This window comes from Schistocerca nitens, chromosome 1 (assembly GCF_023898315.1).
Source record: "Schistocerca nitens isolate TAMUIC-IGC-003100 chromosome 1, iqSchNite1.1, whole genome shotgun sequence".
Taxonomy (NCBI): domain Eukaryota; kingdom Metazoa; phylum Arthropoda; class Insecta; order Orthoptera; family Acrididae; genus Schistocerca; species Schistocerca nitens.
Window position 1 is genome coordinate 1183572152 of NC_064614.1, and position 27708 is coordinate 1183599859.

The following is a 27708-nucleotide window of genomic DNA, read 5'->3' on the forward strand; positions in this document are numbered from 1 at the left end:
TAATAGGGTCCAACAATTTTTCACGTGCCAATTTAAAATAATAATAATAATAATAATAATAATAATAATAAATTATAAACAGTATGACTATCGATATTTAAATCAGGCTACCAATAGTGACGATAGTGCAAATGCTATTGCGTAATCAATAGTTTATCGATGTTTAAGTAGCACTACATTAGTCCATTCTTTACATCTGCCCATTCATTTCTTGTTCTACTGCTCATATATTCTTGTCTTACATTATTTTATTTCATCAGTTCCTCTTTTTTCTTTTATAGTTTAATCTTTGCCTTTGGCTTACTGATCATCTATAGCAAATTGTCATTTGTCCTCTAGAATTTGAATCTGTGTTGTCAGTCCATTGATGCTTCCTGAACATTTGCTGTAACATTTGTCACTTGAACCAGACTTGTGGATGACTTTCCATTCAACACCTGTTTGTCATTTCCTTTTTTTTATTCTAGTAAAGGTCAATGTCCTTGTCATGGTGGATACACCAGTCCCTGAAGTAACACAATGTCAGGTGCGGTGTACTTGGATGGGTAATCACATGGGAACACCAGGTGGTGATGGCTCAGGGATACACAAATTGCTGAAGTGGCATCCAATTGAAAGACATGCACGAGGCTATTCAGTCATACAACAGTATTATTGTTGTCATACTGACAAAGAAATTTTTGAAAAGTCAGTGGTACATTTTAAGATTTGTATGTTCATCAACACTGTTCATTACATTCCCTATGTCACTGGATATGCAGTCAAAGATTTTAATTGCTGAATAGCACACCCCTTCCTGTGCCATGTTAAGGCATCCTGACGGATACTGTAAGTCATTTCTACATTTACAGCTATACTCTGAAGTACATGGCACAGGATATGTCCCATTGTACCAGGTATAGGGTTTCTTCCCATCCCATTCACATATAGAGTGCAGGAAGAATGGCTCTTTCAATGCCTCTGTGTATACTGTTCTTAATCTTATCCTCACGATCCCTGCAGTCTATTGGGGTAACTTTGTACCCTATTTTACCATTTTTTGAAAATACTGGACACAAAATAAATCACTCATGGCAACAGACAGATCTTACACATTCAAGGAGAACTTGTAACATGTGACTTTCAGTTCAGGTTCTTATCAATACAACCAACTAAGAAATTATAATATTGTGTTTCATTTATTGTTTTAGGCTCATTGTTAGTTCTAATGATGAGCTCAGGCTTAGTGCAGGACAGAATAGAATGTGTTATTTCTGTCTGCTTTCAAGAAAAGTCCATTTGCAGAGAACCAATTATTAATTTTAAAAAAAAAATTATTATTTACATTTTCAAGAGTGGAGGTTACTCCATTAGAACTGATTATTATGCTTGTGTCAGGAAGGGAAACTATTTTTCTCGTTGATATATATGATTTAAGTTTGTTTCTGCATAATGAAATCAAGTATCAATGCCTCAAATATGCCTGTTGTGATTATTGCTCATTCTGAAGATGCTATTTCATTGTGTATAATCCCTGTTTCTTCTACATCTACACTGATACTCTGCAAACCACCATGAGGTATATGGCAGAGGGCGCGTTCCATTGTACCGGTTATTAGGGTTTCTTCCCGTTCCAATCATGTATGGAGCACGAGAAGAATAATGGTTCGAATGCCTCTATGCATGCAATAATTATTCTAATCTTATCCTCATGATCCCTATGTCAGCATACACAGGGGGCTATAGAATATTCTTAGAGTCATCATTTAAAGTGGGTTCTTGCAGCTTTGTTAATGACTTTCTCAGAATAGTTTACATCTATCTTCAAGAGTCTGCTAGTTCAGTTTCTTCAGTATCTCTGAGACACTTTCCCATGGATCAGACCAACCTGTGACAATTCATGCTGCCCTTCTCCGTACACATTCAATATCTCCTGTTAATTCTATCACACACATTAGCAATATTCTAGAACCAGTAGCACGAGTGATTTGTAAGCTTCTACCAATAAGGGAGGAGATTACATCTAACGTCTCATCAACAATGAGGTCAATAGAGATGGAGTAAAAGCTCAGATTAAGGAAGGATGGGAGAGGAAATTGGACATGCCCTTTCAGAGAAACGATCCTCTCATTTACCTGAAACGGTTTAGGAAAATTGCAGAAAATTTAAATCAGGATGGCCAGACATAGGTTTGAACTGTCGTCCTCTTGAATGTGAGTCCAGTGTACTAAACATTGCACCACCTCGTTCAGTATTCCACCAATAAACTGAAGTATTCCACCTGCTTTACCCACAATTGAACCTATGTGACCATTCCATTTCATATCCCTACAAAATGTTACACCCGGGTATTTGTACAAGTTAGCCAATTCCAACTGCGACTCATTGATATTACAGTCATAGGATACTTCATTTTTTTTATTTTTTTCATTTTGCGAAGTGCACAATTTTACATTTCTGAACATTTAAAGCAACTTGCCAATCTTTGCACCACTTTGAAATCTTATGAAGATCTGACTTAATGATTCCAGAATGAGATTTTCACTCTGCAGCGGAGTGTGCGCTGATATGAAACTTCCTGGCAGATTAAAACTGTGTGCCGGACCGAGACTCGAACTCGGGACCTTTGCCTTTTGCGGGCAAGTGCTCTACCAACTGAGCTACCCAAGCATGACTCACACCCCGTCCTCACAGCTTTACTTCCGCCAGTACCTCATCTCCTACCTTCCAAACTTTACAGAAGCTCTCCTGTGAACCATGCAAGACTAGCACTCCTGAAAGAAAGGATATTGCAGAGACATGACTTAGCCACAGCCTAGGGGATGTTTCCAGAATGAGATTTTCACTCTGCAGCGGAGTGTGCACTGATATGAAACTTCCTGGCAGAGTAAAACAGTGTGCCAGACCGAGAACCCCCCCCCCCCCCCCTCCCCCCATATATATATTACAAGTGCTCCATGTGTAGCCCTCTACTGATTCTGACAATATCAAGTCAATAATCAAGTTCTTCCCACATTTGATGCAGCGCATCCCTAGCTATCAGTTCAAAAGTACTGTTGATGCGAGATCATAGTTCTGGTATGTTTGTTGGTGGAGGAGTTATGAACACTCAATCTTTCATGTAAACACTCCCCCCTCCTAATAATAATAATAATAATAATAATGATAATAATAACAAAGGTCACTACACTATGCATACATTGATTACCAAAAAGCTTTTGATAGTGTACCCCACTCATGGTTACTACAAATATTGGAAATATACAAAGTTGATCCTAAATTGATACAGTTCCTAAACATAGTAATGAAATACTGGAAAACCACACTTAATATCCAAACAAATTCAAATAATATCACATCACAGCCAATACAGATTAAGCGTGGAATATACCAAGGAGACTCATTAAGTCCTTTCTGGTTCTGCCTTGCTCTGAACCCACTATCCAACATGGTAAATAATACAAATTATGGATACAATATTACTGGAACTTACCCACACAAAATCACACATTTGCTATACATGGATGATCTAAAACTACTGGCAGCAACAAATCAACAACTCAACCAATTACTAAAGATAATAGAAATATTCAGCAATGATATAAATATGGCTTTTGGAACAGACAAATGTAAGAAAAATAGCATAGCCAAGGGAAAACACACTAAACAAGAAGATTACATAATGGATAACCACAGCGACTGCATAGAAGCAATGGAAAAAACAGATGCCTATAAATATCTAGGATACAGGCAAAAAATAGGAATAGATAATACAAATATTAAAGAAGAACTAAAAGAAAAATATAGACAAAGACTAACAAAAATACTGAAAACAGAATTGACAGCAAGAAACAAGACAAAAGCTATAAATACTTATGCTATACCAATATTGACCTACTCATTTGGAGTAGTGAAATGGAGTAACACAGACCTAGAAGCACTCAATACACTTACACGATCACAATGCCACAAATATAGAATACATCACATACATTCAGCAACAGAAAGATTCACATTAAGCAGAAAGGAAGGAGGAAGGGGATTTATCGACATAAAAAATCTACATTATGGACAGGTAGACAATTTAAGAAAATTCTTTCTAGAACGAGCAGAAACTAGCAAAATACACAAAGCAATCACTCATATAAATACATCGGCTACACCACTGCAATTTCATAACCACTTCTACAACCCTTTAGATCACATAACATCAACAGATACGAAGAAAGTAAATTGGAAAAAGAAAACACTACATGGCAAGCACCCGTATCATCTAACACAGCCACACATCGATCAAGATGCATCCAACACACGGCTAAGAAAGGGCAATATATACAGTGAGACGGAAGGATTCATGATTGCAATACAGGATCAAACAATAAACACCAGATATTACAGCAAGCATATTATTAAAGATCCCAATACGACAACAGATAAATGCAGATTTTGCAAACAACAAATAGAAACAGTAGATCACATCACAAGTGGATGTACAATACTAGCAAATACAGAATACCCCAGAAGACATGACAATGTAGCAAAAATAATACATCAACAGCTTGCCTTACAACATAAACTTATAAAACAACACGTTCCCACATACAAGTATGTACCACAAAATGTACTGGAGAATGATGAATACAAATTATACTGGAACAGAACCATTATAACAGATAAAACAACACCACATAACAAACCTGACATCATACCCATCAATAAAAAGAAGAAATTAACACAACTAATCGAAATATCCATACCCAATACAACAAATATACAAAAGAAAACAGGAGAAAAAATTGAAAAATACATCCAACTGGCTGAGGAAGTCAAGGATATGTGGCATCAGGATAAAGTTGACATTATACCAATTATACTATCAACTACAGGAGTCATACCACACAATATCCACCAGTACATCAATGCAATACAGCTACATCCAAACTTATATATACAACTACAGAAATCCGTAATTATTGATACATGTTCAATTAAGGAAGTCATGCTTGATGGAGGTCCGCGCACTTTTCATTTTTGACCAGACATAACGTCTGAGAAAAGAAAGAAAGATAATAATAATAACTGATGAGGTTAGATTGGGAGCGCTTGGGTGCCATGACATGATTAGCTAATCATCAATCTGCTTTCTCAATTTCTTCCTTGTGTAAGAATTCACAACCATTATGATGGAAGTGAGGTGGAGCACCAGCTCGATTGTACATAAAGTACACACTGTCAGTCTCCAGTTGCGGCAAGAGCCAATTTTCTAGCATGACTAGATTCATGTACTCTGTAACTGTCTTTTCGCAGAGCAAAAAGGGACCGTAAACTTTCAACAGTTGGACTTCATAGAATACATGAACTTCTGGTGAATCTTGAATGTGCTGAACAATAGTGTGAAAATCCTCTGTCCCCAGATTCGAATATTGTGTCTGTTCACTGTGTCATTCACAAACAGTGTTGTGGCATCACTGAATAAGAGTTTCTCACCAAACCTATCCTTTTCCATAAGCTGTTGGAACATTGCCAAAAATTCAAAGCCTCTGACTGTCTTTGGGAATTAGAGCTTGCAGCATTTGCAAGTGGTAAAACTTCAGCTTCAGTTGTTTCCTTAAGATCTGAGAAACTATTGGCTGTGGTATGTTCAGTTCTCTGCTTTTGACTATGCTATGTGCAGTCTGCTGTTTCTTCATTCACTGCAGCCTGTCCCATTGATTTCCCCTTGCAGAGACATTCTAACGCTTCAAACTGTGCATACTAACACCAAATGGAGTTGGCAGTTGATGGATCTTTGTTGAACTTCATTCTGAAATGTGATTGCACTGCTGTGGTAGATTGATGCGAGTGCATTTCAAGCACAACATACATTTTCTCGGCACCTATCATCATCTTGCCTAACTGCTCACTGCTGTGTTCTTAGGGGCAGGTATGCTTTCATTTACTATTTTGCTGTTTCCTTTAACAACAAACTCCTCATATAGTCCTCAACTGATTTCTTTGGTTACTCACTCAACTATTTTACGCGCAGATTTCATTTTATTATCCAAATTATTAATTTCAGTGGTCATGTAGATGTTTTATGACTTTTCTTATGACAGCACAGTTTTGCTTGTAATACAAAAACAGTCATCGTCCTCTGTTTGTCCTAACCATTTCATAGAATTTTATCTTTCTCATGCACATTTTTATTTTTTGTGTCTTATTAGTGCCTTAGTCTATTGTTTTCTGCAGAAAGCAGCTGTTAAAGACTGATAAAAACCATCTATAATTATGTTAAATTTGGAATTTACACGTCACATTTTACCCATCCCTTCACCAAGTTTCCAGTAAGGCTGTCCTGCACATTGACATCTGTCCGTTAATTACTCTGCTTTCCGTGATACCACTCCTGTAAGTTATTTAGTATGGCTAGTTGTGCACTATGTTCACAGAGACCATTCACTACTGGATAAACATTTATATAGTTGATAAAATGTTCAGCAACAAATTCACAGACCCCCCCCCCCCCCCGCCATCCTTTTTTTTTCCTTCAAGATCTGATTAGTTGTGAAATGGAAAACCACAGGGAAAATCAAAACTGTTTTATTTGCAACAGTATAAGGAGAAGGATACATTGCTACTCACCATGAGGATAACACGCTAAGTCACCGTAAAGATGACACACTGAGTTGCACACAGGCACAACAAAAAGACTCTTATACATTTAGCTTTCTGCCAAAGCCTTCTTCAGGAAACACAAGCAAGTAAGCACACCTCACAGACAAATGACCAGCTTGGACTGGAATGCCATTCCAGTATGAGCTGCTGGAGATGGCGGTCGCTCGCGCAAAATAATAAAACAATGGGTACTTCATGTTGTAAGGTCAACAATACAAGGAAAATAATGGATAACTACTCACTGCAGAGATGACACGTTGAGTTGCCTACAGGCACAATGAAAAAGACTGTTACACATTTAGCTTTCTGCCAAAGTCTTCTGCAGAAAAGAAAAATGCGCGCGCGCGAGTGTGTGTGTGTGTGTGTGTGTGTGTGTGTGTGTGTGTGTGTGTGTGTGGGGGGGGGGGGGGGGTTGTTTTTACTTTTCTGCAGAAGGCTTTGGCAGAAAGCTAAATGTGTAACAGTCTTTTCGTTGTGCCTGTAGGCAACTCAACGTGTCATCTTTGCAGTGAGTAGTTATCAATTATTTTCCTTGTATTGTTGACATTACAACATAAAGTTTCCATTGTTTTATTTGCAACATTCAGCTACACCTTCGTACTACTTCACTACATAAGTGCTGCTCTGACTTACTACATTTGTTGTAGCATGGTACCAGTTGTCCAATACCCTCATCCTAGAAGGCTTTCAGTCAATTCATGATGTTGGTCTGCAGCTCATTGTCTGTGCCAAAACGCTGTCCTCCTAGCCAATGTTTCATGTGTGCAAAGAGATAAAAAGCAGACAGCACGAAGTCTGGGCTGTATGGTGGGTGATAACACACTTATCAAAAACACTGTGGGGAGTTTCTGTGTTGCAGCTGCCTTGTGAGCCTGACCATTGTCATGAAGATGGACAATGTCTTATGACAACATTCCTCTTTGTTCAGAGTTGCCCTTTGCAGATATTGAAGAGTAACACTTTATGAGGCTGCCGTGCCCCTTCAGTTCCCACTGCATGAATTTCACCAACAAAACTTTTCAGTCCCAGAACACACATTCTGATGGAGACAGCTCAGTTGCATTTCTGTGTTTTACTTGGGGAATGATAATGCACCCACTGTTGGGATCACTCTTTTGTTTCTTCATTTTTGAAACGTCTCATCTGCTACGACAATTTTGATCAAAAAATCTTCACAGCATGGTAGTGCCCATTCGCTATGTTTTGTGATGAGGTACCAATCTTACTCTTTTAGCATTACTGAAGTCTCTCACTTACGATGGTATAGAGAGCTAACCATGAAATATCAGGAAATGAATCGCTTCACACAGAAATTGTTTACTGTAAACAATTTCCCAATGCGGTATGGCATGGGAAATCTGTTGCGGACAAGGTATGGGGAATAGTACCTGTCTGTGAATGCCTTTGTGAGACCTTCAGCATACAGGGCAATGGAGATCTTGTCACTGCAAATATGCTATCCTCAAGTGGCCAGGCTCTATGGGAAGGATTATCTAGTGTGGGAGGTACAGCAGCTGTTGAAATGTAGGTACTGTTTGTGGTTGGTGAGTTTAATGTGGGAAGAGGAGTGGTGGAGTCCTCAGAGAAGAGGTGGTCAACATCCAGAATGGTGGCACGCAAGGCCCATGTGAAGCAGATGGGAGAGAAGGTGTTGAGGTTTCGAAGAAATGAGGATAGAAAGTCCTGGCCCTAAATCCAGATCATGAAGATATTGTCGGTGAACCTGACCTGACTAAGGGTTTGGAATATTTGGAAGCTATGAAGGTTTCCTCTAGATGACCCATAAACAAGTTGGCATGAGAGGGGACCTCTGGGTGCCAATGGCTGTGCCGCAGATTTGGTTGTATACATTCCCTTCAAAGGAGAAGTAGTTGTGTGTTAACATAATGTTAGTAAGGTGTATGAGGAATGAGGTTTGGAGTCAGAGGGAGGTAGGGAAAGGTAGTGTTAAACAGCGACAAGACTATGGGATGTTGGTGTTTAGGGAAGTGGCATGAACAGTTATGAGTACAGATCCAGAAGGTAAGAGGTGGGCATGGTGGAGAGATGGTACTGAAAGTGGTTGGTTTCTTTGATGTGGGAAATCAGATTTTGGGCAACTGGTTGGAGGTGTTGTTCAGTGAGGCTTCACAGGTAGGCATTCTACCCCAGACCCAGTCTGCAAAAAGATTTCCTGTGCCATATCGCCTCACACCGCAGTCCTCCCACTACTCCCAAGAACCAGTTACCCTCTTTTTTACTCAGTACCACTATGGACTGGAACGACCAAACCGCATCCTTCATTAGGGCTTTGATTATCAATCACCACCACCTGAAATGGGACATCCTACCAACTATCCTTCTCACATCTCCTAAATTGGTGTTCTGACACCTACGAGCCTCCACTGCATCCTAGTCCACCCCTATACTATTGCCAAACCCTACCCCTTGTCACGGGGTCATACCCTGTGGAAGATCCAGGTGCAAGACCTGCCCAATACTTCGTACTCCAGTCCTATCACACTCTTATCCTAACTCCATCAGAAACCAGGCCACCCGTTAAAGTTGCCATGTCGTAAATCAGCTCTGCTGCAGTCATTGCACAGGTTATTACATTGGCATGACTACCAGCTAGCTATCTACCAGGATTGATGGATGATGGATGACAAATGCCAAACTATGGTCAAGAGCAAAGTGGCCTCCCCCCCCCCCCTCCCTCCCCCGTGACACAACATGCGGCTGAACATATCATGCCCGATTTCAATGGGTGCTTTGCAACCCAGGCCATCTGGATCTTCCCCTCGACCACCAGTTTCTCTGAACAGCACAGATGGAAGCTATACTTAGAACACATTCTCCACTCCCAAAATCATCTTAGCCTCACCCGAAGGTAACCTTCTGTCCTCACACTTTCCAGCTCCTTTTTCCTATCACCTCCACCAGTTTCACATCCTCTCAAACTCCTTGTGCTCCACTGTCTACTAATACCACTAGTCTTTTCCCCCTCTACCACCTCCCCGCCGCCCTCCCACCCAGCCCCTCCCGATACTGTAACAGTCATCCTTATCTAGTCCCTGCACACTCCGTCAAGCAGTGCCGACTCCTGTCTCTCGTCCTCCCCCCCCCCCCCCCCCCCAAACCTGGATCCTGTTACCCCCCTTCCCCACCTATTCAATATTACTTCCCCCACTCAATGAGACACCACATTGCATTCTGCCTGCAGCAGAGAGAGAGCGGTCATGTATGTGTGAGGTGTGCTTTGTGTGTTTGTGTTTTCGGAAGGAGGCTTTTTTCTGAAAGCTAAGTGTGTAACAGTTTTTCGTTGTGCCTGTCTGCTATTATTAATATTCCATCCTGGAATTTCCATTGTTTTATGTAAGGTTACACAGTATAGCAACTGTAGACCTAATTTTTCATCTGTATCTGCTAGTGTAAACACAACTGTGACAGGCCACTAATACATAAAAGTGTACATCTTTGTAATTATTTAAAATTTCATTGCTGTAGTGTGACAAATATGCTGTCCTTAAGACAGTAACTGTCGGCATGAAAATTTAACTAGAGAAATTCAGGAGGGGGGGGGGGGGGTTGAGGAGAGAGAAGTGGATGTGGAAAGGTGAACTGGAAAGGGGTGAAAAGTGTAGTTTGGATAGCTCGGCTACCATTGTGCTTGAGAACAGATATAGATTGTTACCTGTTGAAGAGGAATATCCTTATTTAATTGTATAAGAACATATGGTCCAGCAGACCATCAGAATTTGAGACAGATCAGAAACTGAATTTAGTAGAAAAAGAAAGCTCTTGCTACAAGGGAGCAGTTGCGGGGGGAGGGGGGGGGGGTGTTAAAGCCAACAGCTGCAGGAAAATCAAGGCTAAGAGTTCGTTGCCACAAATATTATAAACCTTATTGCTAGCTTTGGTCACGTAACAGAGGCCAATAAGGCACAGACGAGAGACTTGAGTAAAGAGGAAAATGTATTCATTGTTAAGTGCGCTGGCAACAATCTTGCATAGACTAGGTAATATAATATCAGAAATGACCTGGATTAGCTGGGTACAGCAACCTCACACACAAATGTGAGCTTTGTTGGGTTTCTTGCAGGAGCACTATCAACTCTGAACAAAACTGTAAGGTCAGTTAACCGCAAACTGACTGGTTTGATGTCAGTATGGAGCTTACATTAGTGGTGTGCCTGTTGCCGCCTTTGGGCATTTGGGGATACACAAGATATGCCATACACCTTAATAGGAGGAACAAGATAGATGTGCAGTGGGAACTGAAGGGACAGGGGAATGCAAATGCAAAAATTACAGGGCTCAAAAGCAATTTTTTTAAGGCTACATCTCATTCAAATGGACTGCTTTAAAAGATGTCAAGATATATGAAGTGTCACACACTAAACAAACATGTTTGAATAAGTTTGCTATAGAGAGAGAGAGAGAGAGAGAGAGAGAGAGAGAGAGAGAGAGAGAGAGAGAGAGAGAATATTAGACAGTCAAAAAACAAAATTAATAAAGTTTTTATCTGTTTACGTGACCTAGATCATCAAAAGGAAGTTTATGTCTTATCTGTCAGAACACCATGTGCATAATGGAATCCATATGTTAAACATATTTGGCAGCCTATTTCTGAAGGGAAATTACAGAGAAAGGAGTTTTTGTGTAAATTAGAAATAACTGCAAGTCCAAGTATTTTCTGCAAGTATTAAGAATTTCAAGCTGGTGCATATAAACTGCTGCTGCTGGAAAAGTCATTTGTAATTACTGCAGTACTAGATCCCCACAGGGAAATTTCCAAAAATTATTAGAAAGAATTGAGTTGTTATGCCACCTAGCAGACAAGGAGAAAGAAAATGATAGTCTGTGGGAGCTTAATTATTAATTTTCTGAAAGATTCAGATAAGACACTTTTTGGAAATGTTGCTTAACCATTGTAGCCCGAATCTGTTAATTTTCCTACCAAAATTACAGAGGAAAGGAGTACAGTAACAGACAACATAAGAGAGCTATTTATTTATTTCAAGGTCCAACTGGTCACCCAATCAAGACCACAGTGAAAATCCAATGAAGCTTCACACAGATGTGTTGTGCACTGTGTCCAGGATGCTCGTCAACTGAATCACCTTGGACTAGTCAATTTTGAGTGCACAGTGAGCATACAAACATGCTTAGAACAATAGTTCCTCCAGCTACATGTGAAGGGTGAGCTGTCATTAGATTTATTCTTGCTAAGGGGCGCAGTGCAGCCAAAACTCATCAATAAGTAAGTAATGTGTATGGTGAAACTTTAGTGAGTGACAACAAAGTGCGACAGTGGTGCAGGTATTTTGAAACAGGATAAACAGAATGGAGGCGGTCAGGGAAGGAAGCAAGTATCAGTGAGTGATCTTGTTCCGCGAGTGGATTGGGAATTTCAACTCATGTAACATTAATGCTAAATTATTTTCAGCTGCAAATATTAAAATGATTAATACTACTTCATGCCCATAGTAGAATACTTCGCACACATCCTGAATAATGGTAAATGAACTAGCACAGCAGGCACCAGAATCATCAATGTGTCCTGTCACTTACATCACACATCACAACATGATTCCAACAAACAGATTTGTTAAGGACCATCTGACTAGGAAGCCTAGATCCTCTTTGAGTTTGTCACTTTGATACAGAAGGAATAAGATCAGTTAAATGTCAAATCCTACAAAAAATTTTAAGTTATAATGATATCAATCTGGTTGCCAAACAAGAGATAAGGGCTGAATCTGAAGAAAACCTTATCTCAAGGGGCAAAATATCTGGCTTTGATTTTCTGGCTGCCACATGAAATTTTTAAAAAGCTGACTGGGAGGCATTCTCTGTCAATGCACAGGACAGATACCACCAACTGAGTCAAAAATGTCATTCCAGAGCCTACCAGAAGAAATACATCTCCAGCTGGATTGTCAAATGCAAGAAGTTGCATGAAGAATTCCAGGAAAGCAGAGACAACTTGAAAACACTGAAACAGCAAGATGCAAAAAGTTGGGTGAGACCATTGAAGGTTTGGATTTCAGAAAGTCTAGTAGGCTTGGTCCTTACTGAGGATGTTAGGGGTTGGTAGCCCACTGGAATTTGTATGAGACACTGTATAACCAAATCAAGTTGCTGATCATATTGTGTCAAACTCAAGAGCTCAACCAGATCGAGAGCATTCAGTTAAGGTTAAGAAAGATCTGAAAACCCTCAGCACAGGGCAATTCCATGAAAAGTAAAGGTTTATTGTGTCTGTAACACTTCCTGCTCCTTCATTTAGTGGCAAATCAACACAGCTTGCATCATCAAACGTTCGCTCTATATTGCTCTTATTCAAGTCTATGTGAATTTTCATTTTCATGTTAATACTTCAGTTTCGGTTGTACAAAATGCTAACATCTGTAACCATGGAATGAACTAACAGCTAATTAGGAAAAGCCCCTGGTTTCAATGGTATCCATACAAAATCCTCATACATTTCAGTAACAATACATGACAGTGCTCCCATATTTTTCACAGGTATTTTGCAGACAGGCAATGTTGCCTATCAACTCAAGCAAACAAGGATCATCACTCTCTTAAAACCAGGAACAACAAATGACTCCCTGCAAAGCTATAGATTAACTGCACTACACTGTACGATTTACAAACTTTTGGAAAGATTATTCTGTAACAGAATCAGACATAAAATACTGAAACATATCTGACTGAACTGAACAGGCAGGATTTTGCTCTAATTGAAATTGCTAGGATCAAGTTTTTTCTCTTAATAATTATGATCATAGATGCAGGCTACCAAAAACAACTGAAAACATCAGCTGTGTTTATTGATCTTACAGCAGCATACGACATAGTCTGGAGACAGGGCATGATATTAAAACTCATGGTCATTTCCATTCTTTCTAATAAAAGCTTCCAAGCGCTGATGGGTAACAGGCAAGCACACAACAGAAGCCAAACATTGGCTTTCCACAGGGATCTGTTCTGCCTCCGTTATTCACCCTTCATGTAGCTAATATGCCTGAAACATCCTCACAGAAGTTTGGAGATGCCGACAACTGGGCCCTGGCAGTAAGTTTTAAAGATATAGAGGCCACTGAGGATATCTTGACAAAGGGCTTAAAAGTTACTGGGAAACACTGTTGCTGTTGGAGATTACAAACAAGGCCACAAAGACAGAATTCTTTACATCCCATCTCGACAGCAAGTTAGCCAATGGAGAACTCAGTTTTCTCTAACAAATCAAAACTACTGTCTCACAAACTAAATGCAAAATATCTAGAAGTCACTCTAGATAGTTCACTGATCTTCAAGAATCATCTGTCAAACACATTTGCCAAAATTAGAGCTAACAACAAGTTTGCAGAATCGTGCCAACACTTCACTTCATGGGGATCCTCAAGCACCATGCTACGGACTTCTGCATTTGGTCTAGTCTATCTGGTAGTGGAATACTGAGTGCCAGTGTGACTTAACAGAACTCATACTAGTTGCATCTATTTTCAACTAAATCAAACTATGCACCTTACAAGCACAATACAGATGACTCCAGCCTATTTGCTTACCGCACAAGGCAATATAGCTCTTCTCTGCCTGTGATGAGAGAAATCATTCCTACAGAACTCAAAAAGTTCAAGAATAACCCTCCTGTACAAATCCATCAAGACATCTCTGCAGAGAGAGAACTGGATGTGCTCTAGATATCCACCCTTCACGAGTGCTACAGTTCTGGATGAAAATAGATTCATTGTGGATTGCTGGGAAGTGGAGTGAACCTAACACATACCACCTACTTTTCATAATAAGCCTTGCCTCACCACCACACCACAACAATTTGACAAGCCTCACAAAACCTGGCCAACCCTAAATACGAGGGCCATCCAGAAAGTAGCAGAAGTTTTTTGCTATCGTGGCAGTGGGCAGGGCTAAAGTCACTATCTTGGTCCTATTACTTTCCTACATTTAGTATGCTTACAGCGGTGATAGCATGTGATATGTGTCTCTGCTACTTCACTTTCTGTGGTGTGTTACAATGCACACTGCAATAGAAAATCCTGCAACTTGTGAGGTGCATTCTGTGTTTAAATTTTTGTTGGCAAAAAACAGCAAGCCAAGTGAAAATTGTCAAACTTGAAATTAAGAGGCAATACAAAAATGCGTTGGGGAAAACTTTTTGTAGATGATGTTTTTTCAGGACAATGCACATCCACAGATGGTCAATTATATGCAAGAGCTCCTGTGGGGTTTTGGACGGGAGTGTTTGATCATTCACCATACTGCCTGGATTTGGCACTGAGTGACTACCCCTTCTTCGCAGCAACGAAGATACAGCTTACTACACAATACTTTGATGCTGAACTGCACACTGGTATAATCCAGTGGCTGCAATCACAAGTGGCAAATTTTTACAGACGATACTGAAAAACTTTTACCACAGTGTAAGTGTCTCAATTTCAGTGGCGATTATGTAAAAAAGTAGCTGAAGAGTGTACCTTTAATGTGTATGTAATAAAATTTGGTTTGTCCATATTGTAATTGTTTTATTTTAAAACAGACAACCCTTGCAGAATACAAATTTCTCCCAAGTGTGACTGGAGTTGCTACGCAAACCGTCAAACATAATATTTGATCGCCCACTGACAGACTTCACTTGTGGCCACTCCATGCTACTGGAAAGATAGTAGAATATACCATCAATATGGATATCCAGCTGCAGTTGTGTTCCCACATATTTTTTGGTTTTATATCTTTATTTATGTGACCCACATGTTTTATGTGCATACTTAATGTGTGTATTGTAGACTATTTATATGTAATTATTTCATGTGATGTACAATGGCATACACCAAATAAGCAAAAAATGAACCCAACTGGATTTAAGTTTATATAATATAATATCTGGAAATGGTACTGCTATTAGTTAAGTAGGGAAAATGCTTACTCTTCGCAATTGTATTTAATCACTGTCTACTGCTTTACAAAATATAAATGTTGTTCTGTGACACAGTAAAAGAACTACTGAATGCACCAAAACATTCGATTTCGATTCTCTTTAACATTTAGCACGCATGCACATGCTTTTAAAGTAACAAGATGCAAGTAAAATATCAAACACCTCAAAAATTTCTCCATGTATTAAATTAAAATGCAGAAACAGTATACAAATTAATTTTATTCTTGTGAAAATTTTATGCTTTTAATTTCAACACTCATTATTTACATATTATATACAGATATAAACAAATATAGCCAGTGGCAGATACATAATATAACAATGAATACAATTCATTTGTAAAATATGTTTTTGACACAAAAATTCTTTGTACATTAACAATGGATACTTTCTAACATTGCAGTTCTATCTTTTTACACTCTCAAAATTAGATTCAGTACTACTTTCATTAACATCACTCTGTCCTTCAACCAATGTCATGATATGACACTTGTCAGTATACACTTTAAGTTCAGACTGTGGCACTACACTACTGATACTGCCTGTGTCCTCCAACTCTTTTACCTGTGAGGAATGATCATCATCTTCCTTGATACTAATACTGGACATGACTTCTTCAGTCTCAACACTGTTTCCTCCTTCATTACACAGGTCTGTCTCTGATGTTCGAAAGTCAAATTGTTTCACGTCACAACTGTCGGCTGAGGCAGTATCATCAGTATATTCCTGTTTATTGGGGCTAACAGCTTGTCCTGATGTAACTGTCTCAAGTTGTACATTGTCAGTTACAAACACCGTACTTAGATGTTCCTGTGCACTCAGTTCAGTCTGAGTGCTGCCTACAATCACTGTTTCCACACTATGTGTAATCACTTCGTCATCAACATCTTGCATAGGGGAAGAAGGCTCTTCAACAGTATTTTGCTGAGCTGGATCTGAATGTAAACTATTTACATTGTCCTTGAAGTCTTCCTTATCAACCTTGACACATTGCTTGTTACTGAGCGAATTCTCTGCCCTTTTTTCATTTTCTACTTCAATGAGTGACACATTACTGTTGGTAACTTCACTTTCAGGTACAGTAGTTGTGCTGGTAACACCTTCTCCGTTGTTGCTGGCAGGACTATCACTGTTCATATTACCACCCAACTCATCGCTTTTCCTGGAAATGTCACCACCACTGTCTGTGTTACCATTCTGTGCTGGGTCCCAAACATGTGTGTCTCTAATAGTAGCGACACCTTCCATTTCAGTTTCCTTTACATTGTTACAAACTGGTTCAGAAATCTGATTTTCTGGTAGCAGCCAATTTCTTTCTGTCTCTGCCACTGTAAGTGTTTCTGGTGGATCAGAGTGACTAGCAGTATTTGTCCACACTGTCATTTCACTACTACCATCGGTGGTAGTGGATGTATTGTCTGCTTGATGGAGCCAATGGGGATTCTCATTTACAAGTGTGACATTTGATTTCAACCACTCATTTCCATTTTCAGTTGTCTGAACAGGCTGCAGTTGTGCATCACTTTCCATCAGCACTGCAACACTTGCTGTAGTGGTTGAAATTGTTTCTACAGGATTAAGAGATTCTGGCAGCCATTGAGACTGCTCCTTCAAGACTTTTAATTCGTTTTCTTGAGTGCTTTGATCCTCATGTTCTTGACTTGGCTCTACAGTGTTTTCTGTGTGACACGGGTCACCCCAATGTCGATCTCTACTATCCTCTACCATATCGTCGTCACTTCCTTTCACAACGGTTTCAGCACTCTGCTTGGATGCAGATGGCCGAATCCTTTTGGGTAACATTATCAAACCCATTTCATCCAGTAAAGCCAACTGTTTTTGATATTTTTCTTCTGTGTCTTCATTACAGGAACTAGTTTCAGGCTCAACATCCATCTCCTCTGCACATATTTCAGAAACTGGATTTTCTGTAGTCAATTTCTTTAGACCTGCTTCATCCTGTTCTTGTTTATGACTTTCATTATTACTGACAACCATTAATGGACTATTTTCCAGCAATGGAACATCAGCTAAAGTTTTCACAAAAGCTGTATTCAAACTTCCTACATTCTTTTCCTCGGGCATATCAGTTTTGTCTTCTACATCCATTGGCTCATCATTAAAGTTTCCAAATATATCTCTCAGCTGCCTTGCCACTACATCATTACTGAAATTATTTTCTATTGAGACATCGTGATGAACTGATATACTTTGTCTTCTTTCATTTGGGAAAGTCAGAAGGATATTAAGTGTCCCTTGCTCAACACTAGTCCCACTCTGCTGTTCATAAATAGCACTTGTATCTTTAGTTTCACTTAGGGTACTCGCCACAACAGTTTCTTTATTATGTACATTATCAATCTGTATTTCCGAAGAGGATTTAAATTTTTCTGGGGTTACTGGTTTCATTGTGGTAACGATGCCTGTGGTATGTAATTCTTCAATCATTGTTTCCACATAATCCTTCACTTCTTTTGTAACTTGAACTTCTGGTGCTTCAGTGTGTGGAATGACCTCATTTTTGTTAGCTATTTCTCCATTGCTTGTTTCTGCATTCTTGCTATCCAGTATTTTAAATCCTTTGGGCAGTAATGCATTGCAGAAATCACACCTATAACTACTTTGAATATGTCTCTGCAAATGGAAGAGGAACACTGACTTATGTTTACTTTCAAAGTTGCAGATTTTGCAGTGATAATTTTTCTTATCCTGCTCAGCATCAGTCTTTTTCTCAGGTACTCTGTCTACAAGTAGCGTTTGATTTTTCTTTTTATCATCTGAATCACTTGGAGCCACCGTCTTATTCTGTAACGCAGCATCACCTGATGTATCCTGTAACAGAAAATATTGGTATTAGAAATATTCACATTTTTTTCATAGCTTGTGTCCCCAACTATAAAACAACTGCTATTAAAACAATGGAGGATACTAGCCAGTAAAATTATTATGATTAATGAAGGCTAGAAAATAATCTATACTTTAAAAAAGGAGAAAGAACACGATACAAAAATACAGAAAGAAAGGAAGAGTTGAGGCAGATCAGGCAGTAGGTGTGGGAAGTAACCTAGAAGCACCAATGGACTCAGTTCTGTGCTGCCTAAAGTTCAACATGAAATGACTGCTTTCCCAGGTGTCTATGATAGGGTACGATATACTTGGAATTGGTCTTTAACAGGATGTGTTGTGTGAGTTCATATGAAAGGTCTTTAATGTGGCAACAGACCAGGAGTAGCTCTGGCGTAAGTATGGAGGAACATAGTTTGCTCATTAGGTGGGCTGAGGGAAACCATTTTGAGAGAAGTGGGAAGAATTTTGGGAAAAATGTTGCCCATTTTAGGACATGATGAAAAATAGCCAAATCCCTGGCAGAGAATGTCATTAAAATTTTCCACTCAGTGGTGACATTTGTGATAGGGATGAGGGTTAATTCCTTTGCAACTGGTTTATGTAGGAGTTGGAAAATTCTGGAAACACATGTATATGCGGGAAAGCTGTTTGTGAACTGTGATGAACTGTGGCTGACTTAAGATTATCAGGATAATGGGTTCATGATTGCTCATCACTGCACATACACCATCCGTGGGTGGCCAAAGAGTACAGAAGAGACAGAATATTGTGAAAGGTTTGGCTGCCAAATACTTGACAGTATTGGTTATGGTTGGAGTGCTTGATACTGACAGATGCTTCTTGGAACAACTGGGAAGGACTCATGAAGATAACTGAACCGGACAAAGGTGTTAAAGATATTGGGTGGCTTTGAAGGATTCTTCTAGATTGTCCACAGAAAGTTTGACATTGACAGTGCTATGAGTGTGCCATTGGCCATACCAGAGATTTGATGTGTACCATTCTCCATAGACCAAACATTGGCCCAAGAGCAAGTTCGACCACTAATTGAAGAATCCAATGCAGGCACAATGTGGTTTGACTGAAATGGTTGCTTCAACAACCAGAGCCAGCTTGATCCTCCTCACCCCATCCCTCAAAACAAGTTTCTGTGAATTACGTAGATGAAAATGGTCTTAACAACAGATTCTTTGATTTTTCCCTATGATCTTCCTCGCCTTGATCTACGCTTGACACCCACACCCATCTCAACAACTATTTGGTATGTCTTCCTCTTTAATCCATTAATAAAAACTATCCTTTCTTTTCATGGTCTCCTCCTTCCATTGTTATGTTATAACCCCCCCCCCTCCCCCGCCCACCACTAACCCATTCCTCCACTTCGTGTGCCACACACACCTTGCCCATAAGAGCTTCCCCTACACGTTTTCTTACTCTTCTAACGCGCACAGGAGGGGGGGGGAGGCGGCAGCTGCATCTGCATCATGTGCATTAGTTCTGATGGAGGATGAATATTGTCCAAAGCGTCATCAATATCTTCAGTGTTGTTCATGTGCCTGACAACTGCTCAATACCTCAACTGTATAGTGCACCGAGTTGTTTCCTGTACTCCTTCCGTTATTACAATAAATCTCACTATGCAACTACAACAGGACTAACCTCCTGACACAGTAACAACCAGTGCCACAGAACCGAAGTTACCTCAGACCAGAGGCGTAATATGGTAAAGCACAGTAGAAGACACGGCCTCTTAGCATCGGTGCCCTGATTACTGCATGACCAAGCCAGTGTACTGTTTTGAGTTATGTGACAAATCAACACTTTGACAACAACATATATATGCCTCATTTTTCGATATATGTATGCAGCCTGGCAGCCACCATCTAAAAGGAAAGCTACAACAACCTATGGGTCGATCAAGTCTGCAAGCTGCCACCGCCAGGCTTACTACTACTTGCAGCAGGCCTGCCAACTGTGCAAAGTCCATGCAGGCAACTTAGTGCCTTGTGACCAGTGGGCCTCCTGTAGGCCAACCATCAGACACTGCACGCCTCCTACCTACAGTAGGCTTACAGTTCGAGCCTGGGACAGTGCAGCTGCTCACTCATTTTGCTGCGCAAGCAACTACCAAAGCTGCTTGCTTCCACTTGAATGTGTAGGCATTTTAGATGAAAGTCATCTCCCCCATGTTGGGACATCGGTGCCTTGGCGAACTACACTCCTGGAAATTGAAATAAGAACACCGTGAATTCATTGTCCCAGGAAGGGGAAACTTTATTGGCACATTCCTGGGGTCAGATACATCACATGATCACACTGACAGAACCACAGGCACATAGACACAGGCAACAGAGCATGCACAATGTCGGCACTAGTACAGTGTATATCCACCTTTCGCAGCAATGCAGGCTGCTATTCTCCCATGGAGACGATCGTAGAGATGCTGGATGTAGTCCTGTGGAACGGCTTGCCATGCCATTTCCACCTGGCGCCTCAGTTGGACCAGCGTTCGTGCTGGACGTGCAGACCGCGTGAGACGACGTTTCATCCAGTCCCAAACATGCTCAATGGGGGACCGATCCGGAGATCTTGCTGGCCAGGGTACTTGACTTACACCTTCTAGAGCACGTTGGGTGGCACGGGATACATGCGGACGTGCATTGTCCTGTTGGAACAGCAAGTTCCCTTGCCGGTCTAGGAATGGTAGAACGATGGGTTCGATGACGGTTTGGATGTACCGTGCACTATTCAGTGTCCCCTCGACGATCACCAGTGGTGTACGGCCAGTGTAGGAGATCGCTCCCCACACCATGATGCCGGGTGTTGGCCCTGTGTGCCTCGGTCGTATGCAGTCCTGATTGTGGCGCTCACCTGCACGGCGCCAAACACGCATACGACCATCATTGGCACCAAGGCAGAAGCGACTCATCGCTGAAGACGACACGTCTCCATTCGTCCCTCCATTCACGCCTGTCGCGACGCCACTGGAGGCGGGCTGCACGATGTTGGGGCGTGAGCGGAAGACGGCCTAATGGTGTGCGGGACCGTAGCCCAGCTTCATGGAGACGGTTGCGAATGGTCCTCGCCGATACCCCAGGAGCAACAGTGTCCCTAATTTGCTGGGAAGTGGCGGTGCGGTCCCCTACGGCACTGCGTAGGATCCTACGGTCTTGGCGTGCATCCGTGCGTCGCTGTGGTCCGGTCCCAGGTCGACGGGCACGTGCACCTTCCGCCGACCACTGGCGACAACATCGATGTACTGTGGAGACCTCACGCCCCACGTGTTGAGCAATTCGGCGGTACGTCCACCCGGCCTCCCGCATGCCCACTATACGCCCTCGCTCAAAGTCCGTCAACTGCACATACGGTTCACGTCCACGCTGTCGCGGCATGCTACCAGTGTTAAAGACTGCGATGGAGCTCCGTACGTCACAGCAAACTGGCTGACACTGACGGCGGCGGTGCACAAGTGCTGCGCAGCTAGCGCCATTCGACGGCCAACACCGCGGTTCCTGGTGTGTCCGCTGTGCCGTGCGTGTGATCATTGCTTGTACAGCCCTCTCGCAGTGTCCAGAGCAAGTATGGTGGGTCTGACACACCGGTGTCAATGTGTTCTTTTTTCTATTTCCAGGAGTGTATGTCCTGGACAGCAAGGCTGTCTCTCATCTGCACTGTGAACTGCTGCCACTGCTGTGGTCAGTGCCTTGATGGAGCTGTTGCCAACACTGCTCCTTTATCCCACCATTGGTCATAATTCTGACAACCACCCATTGCCTCTTGCCACTGTAGAGTTCACCCACCACATCCTTAGTTATATCAAATACCTGCCAATTTCACCTGCAGCAGCTAAAGTATGGATTTAGCAGATTTAGTACTAGCTAAACATAGCCAGTCCCAATTCCAAATGTAGGGTAAGGGTTGGTGATTGGAGACATGACACCTTGAGGAAAACTTATGACACTTAGTACCTCAGTTTTAACAATGATACTCATAACTTATCCGCATAATGGAAACATCTGCAAATAAAGTAGCTGCTTCAGGCACTAGTAAATATACCAAATATCTTATTACTGGATTCTGGAAGACACAGTGTTACACAGTTTGGTGAAGATCATTATGAGTTTAAAGGGACAAAAAATCTTTGTTACCAGTCCCTCATTGCACTTTAAATTCACATAAGGTGATGTGTGGAACAAGGAAAGGAGAACTGACAACTCCTGAGTTTGTGACGGTTGTCACAGCTGTCAATTTGCATGACAATAGCTCAAGTCAGATGATTAAAAGTAAGATATCACCAAGGCAGCTAAAAACTCAAATCTATACACCAAGAAGGGTAATCACAGAAATGGGGTGAGAAAATGAGAACTGTATGGTCCTGAGACAGTCAGCTGAAACTGTTATACATAAAAAGTTTAAAAACATGACACTACAGGGCAGAAATTAGTCCGAGAAGAAGAAGCTAACAGATAAGTCTGGTGTGGCCAATATACAGGTAGAATGGTATGATGGCATCCTTCCATGGCACCTGGAGGGAAGTATCCATGCCTTGGTGTTCTCAGCTTGTTGAGGGATGTGGCAGCCTGCTGTTCTATATCCTAGATTTTGAAAATTTGATGTCAACAGTTGTGAATGTAGGTCTGTGCCCTGTACTCTGAGTTCAAGTTTTGTCTCTTGTGGTTACTTCTATCGTCAGTGAACTCATTTTGTGGAGTGCCCACACGGCTTGGTGTCCACATGAATTCAGACAGTGGTTCCAGAGCAGTGGAGGTCAACTAATAGGTCTGGGATGTTGGTAACCAAAAGGTTTTTGTGGTAGTATTGAGAAATGCCTTGTAAGCAGCTCATGGAGTCACTACAAACCAGTAAGTCCTTTGCGGTGGGAGTTTTAATGTGCTGCAGAGCCTTTGATATGACAACCAATTCTGCAGTGTATATACTGCATGCACTCTGCAGAGAACACTTCTTGGGTGCCTTTGTGAGCAGGAAAGGATAACCAACCCTGTCACTGACTTTTGACCCATTTGTGTAGATACTTGCCACATTGGGTAGTTTCGGAGTACCGATTGGAATCGACTTAGTCAAATGCATGGATTAGCATTTTCCTTAGGGCTACAAAAGGGGTCTATCCAAATCGTAGGACTGGGTATATAGCACAGAGGAAGGGTGCAAAGGAGTGGTGTGTGTGTGTGTGTGTGTGTGTGTTTTTAGCTCCTACCATTCAATCTATACATCGAATAAGCAATGATGGAAATAAAAGAAAGGTTCAAGAGGGGAATTAAAATTCAAAGTGAAAGGATATCGTCATAAGATTCACTGATGACACTGCTAACCTCAGTGAAAGTAAAGAAGAATTACTGGATCTGCTGAATGGCATGAACAGTCTAATGAGTACAAAATATGGATTGAGAGTATATTTAAGAAAGATGCAAGTAATGAGAAGTAGCAGAAATGCGAACAGTGAGAAACTAAACATCGGAACAGGTGATCATGAAGCAGATGAAGTGAAGGAATTCTGCTAGCTAATTAGGAAAATAATCCATGATGGATGGATCGAGGAGGACATTAAAAGCAGACTACCGTATTTACTCGAATCTAAGCCGCACCTGAAATTTGAGACTCGAAATTCAAGGGGAGAGAAAAGTTTTAGGCCACATCTCCAAATCGAAACAAAGTTGGTCCTTTGTAATATGAGACACAATTTAGGTCGAATGAATGACGATACAGCTACAGTAGTTTGGTTCGAGTGGTAAGCTTAGCAATTAAGCTTTACCAGGTAGCCATTGCTATGCGTCAGGCCGTCCATATTTATACGGATAGCCTTCCTTTTTCACGTGCTTCGTCTGGTTTGAATTGATTGCTTATTTTTCTTTGATCTGATAAGCGCCGTTTTCTTTGTTATAGGTGTTTACGTCACTCTAAGCTGAAAATGCATTACTGTACTGTGTCATGCATTGTTTGTCGCATTCTGATAGTGCGTGTTTACGGCCTCTCGCCGCTTGCGGCATGGCTTGCTTTTGTGCGCGCTACCGCCGCTTAAAAAAAAAAAAAAAAAAAAAAAAAAAAAGAGGAATAGTCTCATTAGCGAAACAATGGCAAGAGACTGCTATTTGTTGTTACTTACACTGCTGCTTTCTTCGATAATGATCAACAAGAACCAAATAATAGACTGCGTATGATAGAAGATGTTCTGAACGAGAGTTTAGCGAAAATTTTTCTCCGTTTGAAAATCTTTGCAGGCGCCTCTTTAGTACATTACATTCTGCACAGAAATTAAGTCATCTTAGATTTAAAAATCTATTCAATTGCCGTGCTTCGTTTCTGATTGTATCACTATTAGGCATAAGAATAATACGAATATAAACATGACATGATATGTATATTCTTCCACATTTGCTGTTGTCTCACTCTAGTTTTGTAGTTTATTAGGCAGACAGGATTTAAATGAGATAGCAGCAAACACGAAACAATACATGGCAAAATGTTTATATTCGTGTTATTCTTATGGCGAAGAGAATACTGCATGTGATTCACAATTCATAAAAGTTCCTATTAGCGACCATCTCTTCTCACAGGTAGGAAAAAATTCAGAATGTAGAGTTGGCCATATTGACAAACATCCCAAACAGTCTTGCCAGTCGGATTTTCGTAGTACATTGATATGCTGCTACATTCGAAGATGAACAATACGGAATTTGTACTTACTTTGTTGGATAATGTATGAAAATGCAGTGGTCGAAACTCGGGGTGGAGAAAAAAAGCTCGTCTTCCACCTTTTTTTTAAAATTTATTTACTGACGCAGAGGTTTTGGCGCCAGTGTTTACCTTTGTGCCTAGAAAGCATGCCTGTGTAGCGCTACATATATTTGACGGCAGAAGTTAGTTGTGGCGGCACCCACCAACATTTTTCTGAACTTCCGCTTGCTTTGCACTCGATTCTAAGCCGCAGGCGGTTTTTTGGATCACAAAAACCGGAAAAAAAGTGCGGCTTAGATTCGAGTAAATACGGTAGCACTGGCAAAAGAGCATTCCTGGCCAAGAGAAGTCTACTAGTATCAAACATAGACCTTAATTTGATGGAGAAATTTCTGAGAATCTACTTTTGGAGCGTAAATCCGCTCTCCCTCAGGAAACGCAAAACTTCGGCAATGGCTGTCTCGTCATCTGCAAGCATCTGAGGTAGTAAGGTAGGCAAACAGAATGCTTCAGATTGGCCAGCAGGGCACATTCAACAGCACGCATTATCATCAATAGACTGCCGCAGCTGCAGTAAGTAGGCTACTCCCGAAGCAGAAGGAACTCTTAGGTGATTCTCGAGTGGCTAATGCATAGTCAGTGCAACAGAACGGCACCTTTCTTAGAGGCCTCAAAAGATGTAAGCCACAGCCCAGTGGACCCTTTACTCACTCAACTTGTTTTGGGTCGTAGATGCCTGCCATTCTAATTCCCAGAGTCTCAAAATGTTGTGTTGAATTTGTAATCTTATGTCGGTGTCTGGTATCCTGACATCAAGTTGATCTCCTGTAGTCTGATCTTTAGCAAGATGGTCGGAATTCCTGGAATGTCTATGTGGTTTGGTGTCCAGATGAAGGTCACTGTCTTTCCAGAGCTGTAGAGGTCAACCAGTATGTCTTGGATGTTGGCGACCATAAGATTTTTGGGATAACACAGGGTTATGCCTTTTAAGCAACTCACAGAATTGCTACAGATTAGAAAGTCCATCATTGCCTGGGATTTGATGTACTGCAAAGCCCGAGATACGGCAACCAACTCTGTAGTGTATACACTGGTGGCACTTGGCAGGGAGTGCTTCTCGTGTCCCCTTGAATGTGCAAAACTTACCAATCCTCTTGTTCACTTATCCGTCCTTATAGAATAATCATGAAGGATTGAAACAGGTCTTGGAGAAGGGTAGGATCAGCTTCCCTCTTTGGGCCACATTTTTAAACATCAATAATTTATATGGACTAATGTTCAAATAATTAACATGCTTTCAAATATTAAGTATTTTAAAATTTGTAATTTATGAAGCTCAATAAAATTAAATCCTCAATTTTCCAAGGTAAAACGTAATTCTCTGAAAATTCCAGGTTTTCCAGATGGATCTCCATCCTGAGCCTGTCATCATAGCTGAGTATATGAAACTATTCCCATGTTTGGAAGTACTTATCGACATGAGCAGCTATTTTCAATTACGAAAGGAAATGAATCTCCTGCCAGATTAAAAACTTCAGACTTTCACCTTGGGTCAGTTTTGAAAGTAATTACTGAATGAAAATTTTCTCCTGAAATATGGAAGACAGTACCAGGAAAGAGATGTCAAAAGTCGGGAAGAAAACATTAATATTATCATTGTTTCTGCACTTTTTACTATATTTTTCTAAATAAATTTATGTTTCTATGAAAATGATTTTGGAGTCATTATTTGAGTTATGTCCTCGTGGCCGTGTGTGGAACTGGGTTAGTGAGTTGGACAGTGGAGGCTTCATTACGTTTGGATGCAGACAACTTTTACAGCTGGTGGTCAAAAGAACGTTATTTGGTAAGGTTAAAGAACAAATATTTGAGACAGGCTGAGAACCACCTCTGCTATAAATCCCACTGAAGGACCATAAGAAAAAGGTAAGAGAGATTGAGACGCAAACAAAGAGCAATGTTTCCTCAAAATCCATTTACAACAAGTGAGAGGAATGAACAAATGCTGATAAAAGTGCTGGTTGCTACTTTTGGGTATCTTCACATAGTTTCAATCTCTACAACTTTTACTCTCTTCACTTTCCTAAAAGGAGGTTTTGGTGTTTGTACAATCTACAAAAGTTTGTGATCAGACTGCTTAGGGTTCCACAAGTTTTTAAACATTGGGTCACTGTATACTTCAGTGTCATTATGTCACACTTTGCAACAATACGGAGTTCAATCACTCTGTTGATCTTGTGATCAACAGAGACAGACTTCTAGACCAGAAACAAAGATGGGGTACAAAATTAGTTCTTCTTCTTCTTCTTCTTCTTCTTCTTCTTCTTCTTCTTCTTGTACTGCCAATCCTGTCATGTCACGGGATATAAAAATGCTGGTAGACAGCTGATCCTGTCATTTGATAGGGTACAATTTCTGCTTTTAAATACATAATCAAGTATATTGAAGGGCTCTATCCTATTTTTGTTCTGTTGTAATGGCCATATTGTTTCTAAAACAGTAATAAAAATGACTGGCATTCTAAGAAACAGCAAGGTTTACATGTCCAACAGTCAAAGTTTTAAAGTAACCATCATCTGAACTGAGGGACA

General features: G+C 40.7%; 2 protein-coding genes and 1 non-coding gene across 6 annotated transcripts in view; 1 reads left to right on the forward strand and 2 right to left on the reverse strand.

Annotated features, from left to right (window-relative positions):
- LOC126200768 (dual specificity protein phosphatase 23-like) overlaps nucleotides 1-26831 on the forward strand; it is a 95638-nt gene extending 68807 nt beyond the window's left edge. The window contains exon 3 of one of the 2 annotated variants that reach the window (XM_049936735.1): nucleotides 26512-26831. In XM_049936735.1, the coding sequence (XP_049792692.1) occupies nucleotides 26512-26551 (40 nt within the window). In that variant the 3' untranslated portion in view covers nucleotides 26552-26831. Of the gene's footprint in view, nucleotides 1-14818; nucleotides 15154-26511 lie in introns of those variants that run through there. The other variant, XM_049936734.1, reaches the window with a different exon arrangement.
- On the reverse strand, nucleotides 2576-2650 carry Trnal-caa (transfer RNA leucine (anticodon CAA)). The gene has a single exon. It is a non-coding gene; the product is annotated as a tRNA-Leu (tRNA).
- LOC126200732 (uncharacterized) overlaps nucleotides 15818-27708 on the reverse strand; it is a 67077-nt gene continuing 55186 nt past the window's right edge. For all 3 annotated transcript variants that reach the window (XM_049936731.1, XM_049936733.1, XM_049936732.1), the window contains exon 7: nucleotides 15818-18409. In XM_049936731.1, the coding sequence (XP_049792688.1) occupies nucleotides 15983-18409 (2427 nt within the window). In that variant the 3' untranslated portion in view covers nucleotides 15818-15982. The remainder of the gene's footprint in view (nucleotides 18410-27708) is intronic.